The sequence below is a fragment of the Sphaeramia orbicularis genome, unplaced genomic scaffold (assembly GCF_902148855.1).
Source record: "Sphaeramia orbicularis unplaced genomic scaffold, fSphaOr1.1, whole genome shotgun sequence".
NCBI lineage: Eukaryota > Metazoa > Chordata > Actinopteri > Kurtiformes > Apogonidae > Sphaeramia > Sphaeramia orbicularis.
The window spans coordinates 50,439-68,710 of NW_021941685.1; the positions used below are offsets into that span (position 1 = coordinate 50,439).

The window sequence follows — 18,272 nt, forward strand, 5'->3', positions numbered from 1 at the left end:
TGCGTCTACACTCTTACCAGCGGAGACGCATTTTTTATATTCGCCAATGCCTGAGTCAATCCCTAACGTACCATCGAAGGAGGACAGTTAGGAGATCGCCAGTTACTGGTCTGGCATGGCCACTACAGCGTATTCAGCCGTCCTCGCGGACTCATGTTAACGCAGATCGTTATCATAGCGGCTTCGTCTTAACGCGGAATGATTTTATAACGCAAAGGAGAAATCTTTGCGGAATTAGATCCTAGTGTTGCCGTGTAAACGTACCCTCAGAGTGATGTGATAGAGCTAATCACAGGGGTCCAGAGAGAATGAGACTGGATCAGTTGATTGTTTGCAGAGGCAGATATTGTCTCATTACTGATGTGATCTAATAGAAGGTTCCTAAACTGGTTCATGCTCAGATTGGCTTTTGTTTTCCAGTTCACAAGGATAGTTTTCTTTGCGATGCATAAAGCAGTGAGGACCATGTGTGAGGTGTTAGTATCCATGTTGGTGTGGCCCAGGTCACCTAGTAAACACAGTGTGGGGTGGGCTGGAATATTACATCTGAGCCATGTTGACAGGTCCTCACAGACCTGAAGCCAAAACCTGTGGACAGGTGCACACTGACACAAGGCGTGTATGTAGTTAACAGTTCTCTGTGCACTGTGAGCAGATGTTTGACTGTGTCAGACCCATCTGGAACATCCTTTGTCCTGTAGAATGAATTCTGTGAAGAATTTTGAACTGAATTAGTTGTAAATTCGGGTTTTTAGTCATTTTAAATGTATTTGAACATATTTGTGACCATGACTTTTGATCCAAATCACTGGATAAATCTGTCTCCCATTTTGAAGTCGGTAGGTAGATGAAGTCATCTGTTTTAGCATTAAGCCGATAGATTTTGGATAGTAGCTTTGGGGTGCGGAGGTTCAAAAATTCTTCCACCTTGATTGGTAGTTGCAGGTTTAACTGGTTAGGGGTATATTTCTTACCTATAATAGATTTGATTTGGTGATATTCAAAAATGTGGTGCTGCTAATCCCATGTTGTGAAGTGAGCGTGTCAAATGGTGCAAAGTTTCCGTCCACTATGATATTTTCTAAATGTGTTATTCCTTTGTCCTTCCACTGAGTAAAGTTTATAATTCTTTTATTTTGCAGGATGTCAGGGTTGTTCCAGATGGGTGTCTGCTTACATGGAATGGGTGAACATTTATTTATTTTCAGAAATTCCCACCAGGCTGTCAGAGTGGAGCTGATGTTCACACTTTTGTAACATTTATGATGCTTAATGGTTGAACTAATGAATGCTAAGTCACAGATTGCTAGATCATCACACATTGCCTGCTCTATATCTAGCCATGGCTCATCTAGATAACTAGGTTTGAGCCATTTGCAGATATACTGCAGCTTATTGGCTAGGAAATATTGGCCAAAGTTGGGGAGGTCTAAACCGCCCCTGTCTTTGGTCTGCTGTAATGTATTTAGACTTATACGTGATGGTTTGTTTTCCCAAAGGAATTTAGAGACGTGTGAGTCCAGTGACTGGAACCAACTAGAGAATGGTTTGATGGGTATCATGGAAAATAAATAGTTAATTTTAGGTAAAATCATCATTTTGACGGTGGCAACTCTCCCCATGAGTGAAACGGGTAATCGCCTCCACCGCAGAAGATCATCCTCTGTTGTTTTCAGGAGTTGAACATAGTTCAGTTTTATTAGTTCTGACAACCTGGGTGAAATATTTATACCTCGATATCTAATATTTCCTGAATGTATTGTAATATTGGGCACACCTTGAAAGTGACAGTTAATAGGCAGAGCTGTGGTCGTAGCCCAGTTAATGGAGTAATCCGATATTGATGAATAGTTATTTATAAGTGTGATCGTCTGGTAGAGAGATGCTTGTGAGTTCTGGAGAAAAGTAATACATCATCAGCATAAAGACTTATTTTGTGATCTATATTCATGGTACGGATTCCTTTTATTTCTTCCTGTTGTCTAATGGAAGCTGCTAAAGGTTCAATAAAGATGGCAAAAAGTGAGGGGGAGAGTGGGCAGCCCTGTGGGGTGCCTCTGTGCAGACTGCAGCTTGGAGAAGTTTGGTCATTGGTCCTCACACATGCATGAGGGTTCTTATACAATATACTAATCCAGTCAATGAAAGATGGTCCAAATCCAAACTTTTTTAATGTTGTAAATAGAAATTTCCAGTTCACCCGGTCGAATGCTTTTTCTGCATCTAGAGAAATAATTCTGGTTTCAGATTATGTATGTTAGAATAATCTATGAGGTTAATTAATCTGCGCATATTAGTTGAAGAGAGCCTACCTTTAATAAAACCTGTTTGATCTGGATGGATTATTAAAGGAGTTATTTTCTCTATTCTTCTGGCCAGAGCTTTACTGATTATTTTTAGATCTACATTGATTAGTGAGATTGGGCGGTAACTGGATGGGAATGTGGGCTCTGTTCCTGGTTTTAATAACACAGTAATGTTAGCTACGTTCATATTTGTGGGTATTTCGTTTTTCTCCTTTATTTCTAATACCATTTTGTAGAAAGTAGGTGCCAAGTAGGTGTTCACATTACTTCACATTAGTACACATTTGTTCATAGTGGTACACATTAGTACACATTAATACACATTAGTTCACATTAGTTCACATTAGTACAATTTTTTTCATTTTAGTACACATTAATACACATTTGTTCACATTTGTTCACATTAGTACATATAAGTACACATTAGTATACATTTGTTTACATTAGTACATATTAGTACACATTCGTTCACATTAGTGCACATTAGCACACATTTGTTCACATTACTTCACATCAGTACACATTTGGTCACATTAGTACACATTAGGTAACATAAGTACACATTTGTTCACAATAGTACACATTAGTATGAATTTGTTCACATTAGTACACATTAGTACACATTTGTTCACAGTAGTTCACATTAGTACACATTTGTTCATATTAGTACACATAATACACATTTGTTCTCATTAGATCACATTAGTCCACATTTATTCACATTAGTTCACATTAGTACACATTTGTTCATGTTAGTACACATTAGTACACATTAATACACATTTGTTCACATTAGTTCACATTACCACACAGAAAAAATTAGTTCACATTAGTTCACATTAGTACACATTTGTTCAAATTAGTACACATTAGTATCCATTACTACACATTTGTTCACATTAGTGCACATCAGTACACATTTTTTCACATTTGTAAACGGTTGGTTTCATTAGTACACATTAGTTCACATTAGTACACATTAGAGCACATTAGTACACGTTCGTTCACATTAGTACACATTCGTTCACATTAGTACACATTAGTACATATTCGTTCACATTAGTTCACATTCGTTGAAATTAGTACACATTAGTACACATTCGTTCACATTTGTACACATTTGTTCACATTAGTACACATTTGTTCTCATTAGTACACATTAGTACACATTACAACACATTAGAAGCCATTCGTTCACATTAGTACACATTCGTTCACATTAGTACACATTAGTACATATTTGTTCACATTAGTACACATTAGTACACATTAGTACATATTTGTTCACATTAGTACACAGTAGTACACATTACAACACATTAGTAGCCATTCGTTCAGATTAGTACACATTCATTCACATTAGTACACATTAGTACACATTTGTTCACATTAGTAGACATTCTTTCACATTAGTATACATTCGTTCACATTAGTACACATTAGTACACATTGGTTCACATTAGTAGACATTCTTTCACATTAGTATACATTACTACACATGAATACACATTCATTCACATTAGTACACATTAGTTCAAATTAGTACACATTCTTTCGCATTAGTACAAATTAGTACACATATGTTCACATTAGGAAAAATTCGTTCACAGTGGTACACATTAGAACACATTTGTTCAATTTCTTTCACATTAGTACATATTTGTTCACATTAGTTCAAATTAGTACACATTAGTACACATTTGTTCACATTCGTTCACATTAGTACACATTTGTTCACATTAGTACACATTAGTACACATTTGTTCACATTAGTACACATTAGTACACATTTGTTCACATTAGTACACATTAGTACACATTACAACACATTAGAAGCCATTTGTTCACATTAGTACACATTAGTACATATTTGTTCACATTAGTACACATTAGTACACATTCGTTCACAGTAGTACACATTAGTTCACATTAGTAAGCATAAGTACACATTCGTTCACACTTCCCCTGTCTCCTCTCTCCTCCTCTCTCTTCCTCTCCCTTTCTCTCTTTCCTTGTAATGAATGGTGTATGTGATTTCCGACACTAGGCAGTCTTTGAATGCACCATGTACCATCGCGAGATGTGCAGACGTAACGTTCAACGTTCTTTTCTGACTTCATAATAATAAACCATCAGCTCTTGTTCAGTATATAGTTTCGTGAAGTTTTTCCGATGTCCAGGCGACATTACATGGTGTCAGAAGTGGCGCAAACGCCTAACGAGCCGAAATGTCCCAGTTTAACCCTCTGTCGGAGTTTAACTTCAGGAGCCTGGGAGAATGGCCGTAGTGGAATCAAAGGTTCACACGGTACAGGCTGGCCACGAAACTGAACAAGGAAACCGGTGAAGTTCAGGTCTGCTCGCTTATTTATGCGATGGGCAGTGAGGCGGAGAAGATTTTTGCCTCGTTTGAGTTCGTGGGGGAAGATGAAAAGAAAGAATACGACGTGGTTCTTGCCAAGTTTGATGAATATTTCATACCCAGACAAAATGTAATACACGAAAGAGCCTGCTTCTACCAACGAAATCAACAACAAGGAGAAAAGGCTGAAGCGTACATAAGAGTCCTGTACGAACTGGTGGAGAACTGTGACTTTGAGGACAAGAGAGACGAACACATCTGGGATAGGCTGGTTGTGGGCATTAGGGACAAGGAGTTGTCTCAGAAACTACAGCTCACAGCAGACCTGACGCTGGCTCACGTTATACAGCAGGTACGACAGTCTGAAGAGGTAGCTAAGCAAATTAGCCTCCAAGCTAGCAGTCCCTCACTTGAGCTGCAGGTCGCAAGTGTCTCAGCAGAAGGACGTCGCAAAGTACAACACAAAAAGCACACTCCCCACGCTCAAAGAGAATCTCCAAGCTGTGGTAGGTGCGGCACACAACACTATGACAAGAAGAAATGCCCTGCTGCTAAAAGTTTATGCAAAAAGTGCAACAAAAAGGGGCACTGGGCTCGTGTATGCCGTACTAAAGTTGTTAATGAACTCAGTGAAAACACCCAGTACCGGTTCTTAGGTGAAGTTTCTGGCCCAGCAAACTCAGATAAATGGACTGTGACTTTAAACATTGCAGATGTTCCCCTGACCTTCAAAATAGATACTGGGGCGGATGCAAGTGTCATCGGAGACAAAACATTCAATGTACTCACTAAGAAATACAAATTGTCTCCCACAACAACACCCTTCTCAGGAGCCCGAGGTCCACTCAAGTGTTTTGGGATGTTTGAGGCCAACACGGAATATAAAGGAGAAAACTATACATTTCCAGTGTATGTGATTAGAGGAAACAGCTGCCTACTCAGCCGCAAAGAAGCAGTCAAGATGGGTCTTGTAAAGAGAGTAGAGGAGGTCAGCGCTGTGTTCGGAACCAGTGGTTTGTTAAAGACTGAACCTGTGAAAATCCTACTCAAAGACAATGCACAGCCATATGCAGTTCATGTGGCAAGAAGAGTCCCACTACCGCTCATGCCGCTTGTTAAAAAAGAGCTGCAGAGACCAGAGACAGAGGGCATCATTGAAAAAGTAACTGAGCCCACTGAATGGTGCGCGGCAATGGTACCAGTTCTTAAGCCCAATAAAGTTGAGGTGAGATGCTGTGCAGACTTAAGAAAACTGAACAAAGCAGTAGCACGAGAGAAATATGTGTAGCCCACAATGGAAGAGATAATGCCACGACTCTCAGGATCTAAAGTCTTCACGTCTCTGGATGCTGCAAGTGGGTTCTATCAAATCCCGTTGCACAAAGACAGTCGCAAACTAACCACCTTCATTACTCCCTTTGGGAGATACGCCTTTTGCAGACTTCCATTTGGGATATCGAGTGCCCCGGAGATATTTCAGCGCAAGATGGCGGAGACACTGCAGGGGCTGGAAGGTACAGAGGTGTATATGGACGACATCCTGGTCCATGGAGACACAGAAGAGGAACATGACAAACGCTTGGAGCAGGTCCTGAGAGTGATTGAAGCAGCCGGTCTGAAACTGAACAAAGGCAAGTGTAAATTCAAACAGCGACAAATCAGATTCCTGGGGCACATCATAGACGGAAATGGGGTGAGACCATACCCAGCAAAAGTGGATGGTATTGAAAATGTTCCCAGACCCCAGAATGTTGCTGAGCTTAGACGCTTTATCGGTATGGTCAACTACTTAGCCAAGTTTATTCCGGAGATGTCTTCAGTTGGACAACCACTTTATGAACTATTCAAAACCAGATCAGTGTGGCAGTGGGGTTCAGAGCAGGAATCCTCCTTCCAGAGACTGAAATCTGCACTGGTATCTGCACCAGTGCTCACCTTCTACGATGCTAACATGCCCACGATGGTGTCGGCTGACGCCAGCAGTTATGGGCTTGGCGGAGTTCTACTACAGCAGCATGGAGAAGATTGGAAGCCAGTCGCGTACTGCTCCAGACGACTTCGAGATCCGGAAACCAGGTACGCGCAAATAGAGAAGGAATGCCTGGCGAGCGTCTGGGCCTGTGAGCGCTTTGAGAAGTACCTGATTGGACTCGAGACTTTCACGTTGATCACTGACCACAAGCCCTTAGTGCCTTTAATGAATAACAAGGACTTGGACAGTGTCCCACTAAGGGGCCAGAGACTTCTGATGAGACTGATGCGTTTTAATGCAGAAGCAGTATACGCACCAGGCAAGACCCTGGCAGTGGCAGACGCACTGTCTCGAGGTCCACTGGAACATGTCGGCGATGATCAGATGGAGGAAGACGTGACGGCACACATCGGAGCAGTTATCAGCCATCTACCAGCCACCCCTCAGAAACTGCAGCAGATAAGAGACTTCACCGCCCAAGACCCCCAGCTTCAGTTAGTGAAACAGCTCACTCAGACAAGCTGGTCAGAGTATGAAAGGCAGGTCCCCGAGGCTGTCAGGGATTTTTACAAAGTGCGGGGTGAACTGTCAGTGGTAGACGGGTTGGTAGTAAGAGGAAGCCGCATAGTCATTCCCACCTCCATGAGGTCCGAGATAATAGAGAGGATTCATGACGGTCACCAAGGCTTAGTGAAATGCAGAGAGAGAGCCAAACAGTCGGTGTGGTGGCCAGGGATATCCAAAGACATAAAAGCTAAAGTTTCGCAGTGTGATTTTTGTACCAAAAACAGACACACCCAGATTAAGGAACCACTCATGTCAACAGTACTGCCAGATAGACCGTGGCAAAAAGTGGGTGTAGACTTATGCGAGTACAACAAGCAAACCTATTTGGTAGCTTCTGATTATTACTCTCGTTACCTTGAGATTCTGAACTTACCAGCAGCCACAACCACTCAGGTTATAGGCAGGCTAGGGGCCACATTTGCTAGATTTGGTATTCCAGAGGAGCTCGTTAGTGATAATGGGCCTCAGTTTACATCAGAGGAGTTCAGGAGGTTTAGCAGAGAGTTTGATTTTGTCCACACTACATCCAGTCCACATTATGCGCAAAGTAATGGACATGCAGAAAGAGCAGTGCAGATAGCAAAGGGATCCTGAAGCAGGAAAACCCCCTCCTAGCTCTTATGGTTTATAGGAGCACTCCCACTGCTTCTACAGGCTTTAGCCCAGCGGAGCTGCTGATGGGCCGCAAGATCAGAACAACGCTGCCCACCCTGTCCACTAACCTGGATCCGAGCTGGCCGGACGGAGAGGAGATGCGCTCTGCGGATGCTGCGGCTAAGCTGAAACAGGCTTTCTACTACGACCGCAGGAATGGAGATCGTCCCTTACCACTGCTGGACTCTGGAGATAGGGTCCTGATGAAACTGGACAATGAGAGACAATGGACTACACCAGGGACAGTACAAGGTAACTGTTCTACTCCCCGGTCTTATGTTGTGGCCACACCTCAAGGAGGATGTTACAGGCGTAACCGGCGTCACCTTCTGCAAGTACCCGCTGCTCCCACACATCCAGCTGCCAGAGGTTCACCAAAAGATCCTGCAACTGAGGTCAGTGGATCTACCACAGAGAGCTCATCGTCACCAAAGACAGGGACAGAGACAGTTACAGTCACTCGTTCAGGCCGAGTGAGTAAGCCACCCCCTAGGTTGGATCTCTAGCCATAGTAAGAAGATATTGAATGTTTTGTGTGTTGTATTCAAAGATTTATTTTGCTCTAAAAAGAGAATTGCTTTATTTTGGTAAGAGGAAGAATGTAATCTTATGAAAACCTTATAAGATGCTGTAAAAAAAAAAAAAAAAGTGCTCTCTAGTTATTGCACATTGCAGCTGTGTTAAAGAAATATTTCTTGTTTATATTTGATTGTTGACATACTAAGTAGTTATGGTTAAAGAGACTGGGAGGAGTAACATAATAACATTAATGTGAACATTGCTTTCTCAAAAAGAGGGGGAGATGTAATGAATGGTGAATGTGATTTCCGGCACAAGGCGGTCTTTAAATGCACCATGTACCATCGCAAGATGGGTGGACGTAATTTTCAGCGTTGTTCTCTGATTCATAATGATAAACCACCAGCTCTTGTTCTGTACGTGGTTTCGCGGTGTTTTTGCGATGTCAATACGACATTACACTCCTCCTCTCCCTTCCTCTCACTCCTCTAGACACAAACGTGTGTAGTTTTGGACACAAACGTGTGTAGTTTTGGACACAAATGTGTGTAGTTTTGGACACAAACGTGTGTAGTTTTAGACACAAATGTGTGTAGTTTTGAACACAAACGTGTGTAGTTTTGGACACAAACGTGTGTAGTTTTGAACACAAACGTGTGTAGTTTTGAACACAAACGTGTGTAGTTTTGGACACAAATGTGTGTAGTTTTGGACACAAATGTGTGTAGTTCTGGACACAAACGTGTTTCATTTTGAACACAAACGTGTGTAGTTTTGAACACAAACGTGTGTAGTTTTGGACACAAACGTGTGTAGTTTTGGACACAAACGTGTGTAGTTCTGGACACAAACGTGTGTAGTTTTGGACACAAACGTGTGTAGTTTTGGACACAAACGTGTGTAGTTCTGGACACAAACATGTGTAGTTCTGGACAATAACGTGTTTCGATTTGAACACAAACGTGTGTAGTTTTGGACACAAACGTGTGTAGTTGTGGACACAAACGTGTGTAGTTCTGGACACAAACGTGTTTCGTTTTGGACACAAACGTGTGTAGTTTTGAACACAAACGTGTGTAGTTTTGGACACAAACGTGTGTAGTTCTGGACACAAACGTGTTTCGATTTGAACACAAACGTGTGTAGTTTTGAACACAAACGTGTGTAGTTTTGGACACAAACGTGTGTAGTTCTGGACACAAACGTGTTTCGATTTGAACACAAACGTGTGTAGTTTTGGACACAAACGTGTGTAGTTTTGGACACAAACGTGTGTAGTTCTGGACACAAACGTGTTTCGTTTTGAACATAAACGTGTGTAGTTTTAGACACAAACGTGTGTAGTTTTGGACACAAACGTGTGTAGTTCTGGAAACAAACGTGTGTAGTTTTGGACACAAACGTGTTTCGTTTTGAACACAAACGTGTGTAGTTTTGGACACAAACGTGTGTAGTTTTGAACACAAACGTGTGTAGTTTTGGACACAAACGTGTGTAGTTTTGAACACAAACGTGTGTAGTTCTGGAAACAAACGTGTGTAGTTCTGGACACAAACGTGTTTCGTTTTGGACACAAACGTGTGTAGTTCTGGACACAAACGTGTTTCGATTTGAACACAAACGTGTGTAGTTTTGGACACAAACGTGTGTAGTTCTGGACACAAACGTGTTTCGATTTGAACACAAACGTGTGTAGTTTTGGACACAAACGTGTGTAGTTTTGGACACAAACGTGTGTAGTTCTGGAAACAAACGTGTGTAGTTTTGGACACAAACGTGTGTAGTTCTGGACACAAACGTGTGTAGTTCTGGACACAAACGTGTGTAGTTCTGGACACAAACGTGTTTCGTTTTGGACACAAACGTGTTTCGTTTTGAACACAAACGTGTGTAGTTCTGGACACAAACGTGTGTAGTTTTGGACACAAACGTGTGTAGTTTTGAACACAAACGTGTGTAGTTTTCGACACAAACGTGTGTAGTTTTAGATACAAACGTGTGTAGTTTTGGACAAACGTGTGTAGTTTTAGACACAAACGTGTGTAGTTTTGGACACAAACGTGTGTAGTTTTCGACACAAACGTGTGTAGTTTTAGATACAAACGTGTGTAGTTTTGGACACAAACGTGTGTAGTTTTAGACACAAACGTGTGTAGTTTTGAACACAAACATGTGTAGTTCTGGACACAAACGTGTGTAGTTCTGGACACAAACGTGTGTAGTTCTGGACACAAACGTGTGTAGTCATGGACACAAATGTGTGTAGTTCTGGACACAAACGTGTGTAGTTTTGGACACAAACGTGTGTAGTTTTGGACACAAACGTGTGTAGTCATGGACACAAATGTGTGTAGTTCTGGACACAAACGTGTGTAGTTTTGGACACAAACGTGTGTAGTTTTAGACACAAACGTGTGTAGTTTTGGACACAAACGTGTGTAGTTTTGGACACAAACGTGTGTAGTTTTGAACACAAACGTGTGTAGTTTTAGACACAAATGTGTTTCGATTTGAACACAAACGTGTGTAGTTTTGGACACAAACGTGTGTAGTTCTGGACACAAACGTGTGTAGTTTTGAACACAAACGTGTGTAGTTTTAGACACAAACGTGTTTCGTTTTGGACACAAACGTGTGTAGTTTTGAACACAAACGTGTGTAGTTTTAGACACAAACGTGTGTAGTTCTGGACACAAACGTGTTTCGATTTGAACACAAACGTGTGTAGTTTTGGACACAAATGTGTGTAGTTCTGGACACAAACGTGTGTAGTTTTGGACACAAACGTGTTTCGTTTTGGACACAAACGTGTGTAGTTTTGGACACAAACGTGTGTAGTTTTAGACACAAACGTGTGTAGTTTTAGACACAAACGTGTGTAGTTTTGGACAAAAACGTGTGTAGTTGTGGACACAAACGTGTGTAGTTGTGGACACAAACGTGTGTAGTTGTGGACACAAACGTGTGTAGTTTTGGACACAAACGTGTGTAGTTTTAGACAGAAACGTGTTTAGTTTTGAACACAAACGTGTGTAGTTGTGGACACAAACGTGTGTAGTTGTGGACACAAACGTGTGTAGTTCTGGACACAAACGTGTGTAGTTTTAGACACAAACGTGTGTAGTTTTGGACACAAACGTGTGTAGTTTAAGACACAAACGTGTGTAGTTGTGGACACAAACGTGTGTAGTTTTGGACACAAACGTGTGTAGTTTTAGACACAAACGTGTGTAGTTTTAGACACAAACGTGTGTAGTTTTGGACACAAACGTGTGTAGTTCTGGACACAAACGTGTGTAGTTCTGGACACAAACGTGTGTAGTTCTGGACACAAACGTGTGTAGTTCTGGACACAAACGTGTTTCGTTTTGGACACAAACGTGTGTAGTTTGGACACAAATGTGTGTAGTTTTAGACACAAACGTTGTGTAGTTGTGGACACAAATGTGTGTAGTTTTAAACACAAATGTGTGTAGTTGTGGACACAAATGTGTGTAGTTTTAGACACAAATGTGTGTAGTTGTGGACACAAATGTGTGTAGTTTTAAACACAAATGTGTGTAGTTTTAGACACAAATGTGTGTAGTTTTAAACACAAACGTGTGTAGTTTTAGACACAAATGTGTGTAGTTTTAGACACAAACGTGTGTAGTTTTAAACACAAATGTGTGTAGTTTTAAACACAAATGTGTGTAGTTTTAAACACAAATGTGTGTAGTTTTAGACACAAACGTGTGTAGTTTTAACACAAACGTGTGTAGTTTTGGACACAAATGTGTGTAGTTTGGACACAAATGTGTGTAGTTTTAGACACAAATGTGTGTAGTTGTGGACACAAACGTGTGTAGTTTTAGACACAAACGTGTGTAGTTCTGGACACAAACGTGTTTCGTTTTGAACACAAACGTGTTTCGTTTTGAACACAAACGTGTGTAGTTTTGGACACAAACGTGTGTAGTTTTGGACACAAACGTGTGTAGTTTTGGACACAAACGTGTGTAGTTTTGGACACAAACGTGTGTAGTTCTGGACACAAACGTGTGTAGTTTTGGACACAAACGTGTGTAGTTTTGGACACAAACGTGTGTAGTTTTGGACACAAACGTGTGTAGTTCTGGACACAAACGTGTGTAGTTCTGGACACAAACGTGTGTAGTTCTGGACAATAACGTGTTTCGATTTGAACACAAACGTGTGTGGTTCTGGACACAAACGTATTTCGTTTTGAACACAAACGTGTGTAGTTTTGGACACAAACGTGTGTAGTTTAAGACACAAACGTGTGTAGTTGTGGACACAAACGTGTGTAGTTTTGGACACAAACGTGTGTAGTTTTAGACACAAACGTGTGTAGTTTTAGACACAAACGTTTGTAGTTTTGGACACAAACGTGTGTAGTTCTGGACACAAACGTGTGTAGTTCTGGACACAAACGTGTGTAGTTCTGGACACAAACGTGTGTAGTTCTGGACACAAACGTGTTTCGTTTTGGACACAAACGTGTGTAGTTTTGGACACAAACGTGTGTAGTTTTGGACACAAACGTGTGTAGTTGTGGACACAAACGTGTGTAGTTTTAGACACAAACGTGTGTAGTTTTGAACACAAACGTGTGTAGTTTTAGACACAAACGTGTGTAGTTTTGAACACAAACGTGTGTAGTTCTGGACACAAACGTGTGTAGTTTTGGACACAAACGTGTGTAGTTTTGAACACAAACGTGTGTAGTTTTCGACACAAACGTGTGTAGTTTTAGATACAAACGTGTGTAGTTTTGGACAAACGTGTGTAGTTTTAGAAACAAACGTGTGTAGTTTTGGACACAAACGTGTGTAGTTTTGAACACAAACGTGTGTTGTTTTAGACACAAACGTGTGTAGTTTTGGACACAAACGTGTGTAGTTTTCGACACAAACGTGTGTAGTTTTAGATACAAACGTGTGTAGTTTTGTACACAAACGTGTGTAGTTTTAGACACAAACGTGTGTAGTTTTGAACACAAACGTGTGTAGTTCTGGACACAAACGTGTGTAGTTCTGGACACAAACGTGTGTAGTTCTGGACACAAACGTGTGTAGTCATGGACACAAATGTGTGTAGTTGTGGACACAAACGTGTGTAGTTTTAGACACAAACGTGTGTAGTTTTGGACACAAACGTGTGTAGTTGTGGACACAAATGTGTGTAGTTTTAAACACAAATGTGTGTAGTTTTAGACACAAATGTGTGTAGTTTTAAACACAAATGTGTGTAGTTTTAGACACAAACGTGTGTAGTTTTAGACACAAATGTGTGTAGTTGTGGACACAAACGTGTGTAGTTTTAGACACAAATGTGTGTAGTTGTGGACACAAATGTGTGTAGTTTTAAACACAAATGTGTGTAGTTGTGGACACAAACGTGTGTAGTTTTGGACACAAACGTGTGTAGTTGTGGACACAAATGTGTGTAGTTGTGGACACAAATGTGTGTAGTTGTGGACACAAATGTGTGTAGTTGTGGACACAAATGTGTGTAGTTTTAGACACAAATGTGTGTAGTTGTGGACACAAATGTGTGTAGTTTTAAACACAAATGTGTGTAGTTGTGGACACAAACGTGTGTAGTTTTAGACACAAATGTGTGTAGTTGTGGACACAAATGTGTGTAGTTTTAAACACAAATGTGTGTAGTTGTGGACACAAACGTGTGTAGTTTTGGACACAAACGTGTGTAGTTGTGGACACAAATGTGTGTAGTTGTGGACACAAATGTGTGTAGTTGTGGACACAAATGTGTGTAGTTGTGGACACAAACGTGTGTAGTTTTGGACACAAACGTGTGTAGTTTTAGACACAAATGTGTGTAGTTTTAGACACAAATGTGTGTAGTTGTGGACACAAACGTGTGTAGTTTTAAACACAAACGTGTGTAGTTTTAGACACAAATGTGTGTAGTTTTAGACACAAATGTGTGTAGTTGTGGTCCTAACATCAGAGCTTACAGAAGTGTGAGTTTGATCAGACTGTGTTCATGGTCGTCTGCCTGGAAACAGATGATGATGCAGGTCATGTGACCACACAACTGGTTTAACAGCAGCGCACAGACGGACTGAAGCACTTCGAACACAAACAACAACCAGAACAGAAGAAGAAGAAGAAGAAGAAGAAGAACAGAAAAGGAAGAAAAAGAACAAGAACATCCAGAACATGTTTTCATTCCCAGTCTTCCTTGTCGTCATCAGTCTGTTCACAGCAACAGGTATGAGAAATACACTGAATAATACTCTGAATAATACACTGAATAATACTCTGAATAATACACTGAATAATACTCTGAATAATACTCTGAATAATACTCTGAATAATACACTGAATAATACTCTGAATAATACACTGAATAATACTCTGAATAATACACTGAATAATACTCTGAATAATACTCTGAATAATACACTGAATAATACTCTGAATAATACACTGAATAATACTCTGAATAATACACTGAATAATATTCTGAATAATACACTGAATAATATTCTGAATAATACACTAATAATACTCTGAATAATACTCTGAATAATACACTGAATAATACTCTGAATAATACACTTAGTAATATACTGAATAATACTCTGAATAATACACTAATAATACTCTGAATAATACACTGAATAATACTCTGAATAATACACTTAGTAATATCCTGAATAATACTCTGAATAATACACTAATAATACTCTGAATAATACACTGAATAATACACTGAATAATACTCTGAATAATACACTGAATAGTTCTCTGATTAATACACTGAATAATACTCTGAATAATACACTTAGTAATATACTGAATAATACTCTGAATAATACACTAATAATACTCTGAATAATACTCTGAATAATACACTGAATAGTACTCTGAATAATACTCTGAATAATTCTCTGAATAATACACTGAATAGTTCTCTGATTAATACACTGAATAATACTCTGAATAATACACTTAGTAATATACTGAATAATACTCTGAATAATACACTAATAATACTCTGAATAATACTCTGAATAATACACTGAATAGTACTCTGAATAATACTCTGAATAATACTCTGAATAATACACTGAATAGTTCTCTGATTAATACACTGAATAATACTCTGAATAATACACTTAGTAATATACTGAATAATACTCTGAATAATACACTAATAATACTCTGAATAATACTCTGAATAATACACTGAATAATACTCTGAATAATACACTGAATAGTACTCTGAATAATATTCTGAATAATACTCTGAATAATACACTTAGTAATATACTGAATAATACTCTGAATAATACACTAATAATACTCTGAATAATACTCTGAATAATACACTGAATAGTACTCTGAATAATACTCTGAATAATACACTGTTTGTCTCTTTGTTGTTCAGATGGATATGCCTTTTATATGACACAACGCTGTGGCTTTAACTCCTCTGAACTGAAGGACATCGAGTACACAGTCTCTTATTTCTACAATAAACTGGAGTATCTGAAGTTCAGCAGCAGTTTGGATAAATATGTGGGATACACTGAACTGGGAGTGAAGAACGCAAAACGATTCAATGAAGATCCTTCAATAATGGCCCAGACAAGAAGTATGAAGGAGAGCGTCTGCAAACCCAACATAGATGTCTGGCAGAAGATTGTTCTGACTAAATCAGGTGAGTTTATGAAACAACCAATCAGATCACAGTTATAATAATAATGATAATAATAATAATAATAATAATAATAATAATAATAATATTATTATTAGAACATGAATCTATCAGAGTTGATACAGTTTTAAACTGTTTTAAACTTTTTCTGTGTTTTTCTCATGTCTGTTCAGTTCATAGTAAATCAAATACATTATTATTATTATTATTATTATTATTATTATTATTATTATTATTATTATTATTATTCCTTGTTAGTTCAGGACACAGGTCCAGTTTTCCTTCAGTGTAAAGTGTCCCTCTGGTGGTGAAACTGTGAAAGTGCAGCAATTTAAAAACCTTTGACTGAAAATAAACAGTTGAACCACATGAGTCCAGTTCAGTCCAGTCCAGTTCAGTCCAGTCCAGTCCAGTCCAGTTCAGTCCAGTCCAGTCCAGTCCAGTCCAGTTCACTCACATCAGAACCATGTGACCATCAGCTGTTGTGTAACACCTGTGGGTTCTACTGAGCTCTGGTTGGGTCGTTAATTACCACTTCGTTCCAGTTCCTCCCACAGTGCGTCTCTACTCCACCACACCTCCCTCTGGTGGACACCCGTCCATGCTGGTCTGCAGCGTCTACGACTTCTACCCCAAAAGGATCAAAGTGACCTGGAGACGAGACGGACAGGAGGTCACCTCTGATGTCACATCCACTGATGAGCTGGAAGATGGAGACTGGTTCTACCAGGTCCACTCCCACCTGGAGTACACACCCAGGTGAGTCCAGTCCAGGTCTGGGTCTGGGTCCAGGTGGATGTGGTCCAGGTGGTCCTGGTCCAGGCGGTCCTGGTCCAGTCAGTCTGAGGGTCTGTGTTTGTGTTTCAGGTCTGGAGAGAAAATCTCGTGTGTGGTCGAACACATCAGTCTGAAAGAAGCACTGATCACAGACTGGGGTCAGTACACCTGTCTGTCTGTACACCTGTCTGTCTGAACACCTGTCTGTCTGAACACCTGTCTGTCTGAACACCTGTCTGACTGAACACCTGTCTGTCTGAACACCTGTCTGTGTGAACACCTGTCTGACTGAACACCTGTCTGTCTGTACACCTGTCTGACTGAACACCTGTCTGTCTGAACACCTGTCTGACTGAACACCTGTCTGTCTGTACACCTGTCTGACTGAACACCTGTCTGTCTGTACACCTGTCTGTCTGTACACCTGTCTGTCTGAACACCTGTCTGACTGAACACCTGTCTGTCTGTACACCTGTCTGACTGAACACCTGTCTGTCTGTACACCTGTCTGTCTGAACACCTGTCTGTCTGAACACCTGTCTGTCTGAACACCTGTCTGACTGAACACCTGTCTGTCTGTACACCTGTCTGACTGAACACCTGTCTGTCTGTACACCTGTCTGTCTCTCTCTCTCTAACCTGTCTGTCTGTCTGTCTGTCTGTGTCTCAGATCCGTCGATGCCTGAATCTCAGAAGAATAAAATCGCCATCGGAGCCTCAGGTCTGATCCTGGGTCTGGTTTTATCTCTGGCTGGATTCATCTACTACAAGAGGAAGGCCCAAGGTCAGACACCACTGGAAACCAGTTTAAACTGGTTTAAACCAGTATGAACCAGTTTAAACCACTTTAAACCAGTCTGAACCAGTTTACCTGTTTAACCACCTTCTTCTCTTTAAACAGGTCGTATTCTGGTCCCTACCAGCTGATTCCAGTTCTGGTCCGAGTCCTGGTCCCAGTCCTGGTCCCAGTCCTGGTCCCAGTCCTGTCCTGGTCCCAGTCGCAGTCCTTGTCTTGGTCCCAGTCCTGGTCCTGGTCTTGGTCCTGGTCCAGTCCTGTATATTCAGTTCCATCCTGCTGTTGCTGTTTTCTTCTGTTTGTTGTGTTTTCAGTTCAGTTCTGCCTCCTGCTGGACACACTGAACCACTGACCTCTGGCCCTGGACCCAGGTCAGGGGTCTGGACCTGGGTCAGTGGTCCTGGGTCAGTGGTCCTGGTTCAGTGGTCCTGGGTCAGTGGTTCTGGTTCAGTGGTTCTGGTTCAGTGGTTCTGGTTCAGTGGTCCTGGGTCAGTGGTCCTGGGTCAGTGGTCCTGGGTCAGTGGTCCTGGTTCTGTTGTTGCTGTTTGATCATATTTACTTTAATCTTCATTTAAATCCCATTGAATGTGTTTGGATCACTTCTGGGCTTTGAGCGTTTGATCAACT

General features: G+C 40.7%; 1 protein-coding gene across 3 annotated transcripts; it reads left to right on the forward strand.

The window, feature by feature from the left end:
* Positions 1 to 14,456: 14,456 nt before the first annotated feature.
* Positions 14,457 to 17,972, forward strand: LOC115416806 (H-2 class II histocompatibility antigen, E-S beta chain-like). Of its 3 annotated transcripts, none has more exons than XM_030130687.1 (7): positions 14,457 to 14,620; positions 15,803 to 16,075; positions 16,618 to 16,831; positions 16,940 to 17,007; positions 17,520 to 17,633; positions 17,751 to 17,793; positions 17,872 to 17,972. In XM_030130687.1, the coding sequence occupies exons 1-6, from the start codon at positions 14,569 to 14,571 to the stop codon at positions 17,774 to 17,776; spliced, it is 747 nt and encodes a 248-aa protein (XP_029986547.1). In that variant the 5' UTR covers positions 14,457 to 14,568; the 3' UTR covers positions 17,777 to 17,793; positions 17,872 to 17,972. The 3 variants fall into 3 exon arrangements, with proteins under 3 accessions (XP_029986547.1, XP_029986548.1, XP_029986546.1); XM_030130688.1 differs by having other exon boundaries at positions 17,751 to 17,782; positions 17,872 to 17,937; XM_030130686.1 differs by having other exon boundaries at positions 17,751 to 17,928.
* The last annotated feature ends 300 nt before the right edge of the window (positions 17,973 to 18,272 follow it).

What these genes read in the sequence shown, in the direction of transcription:
- LOC115416806 (XM_030130687.1), top strand. Translation starts at nt 14,569, where the DNA reads ATGTTTTCATTCCCAGTCTTCCTTGTCGTCATCAGTCTGTTCACAGCA. An exon ending in GATTGTTCTGACTAAATCAG is followed by an intron (nt 16,076 to 16,617) that starts GTGAGTTTATGA and finishes ACTTCGTTCCAG; the next exon opens with TTCCTCCCACAGTGCGTCTC. An exon ending in CTACAAGAGGAAGGCCCAAG is followed by an intron (nt 17,634 to 17,750) that starts GTCAGACACCAC and finishes CTCTTTAAACAG; the next exon opens with GTCGTATTCTGGTCCCTACC.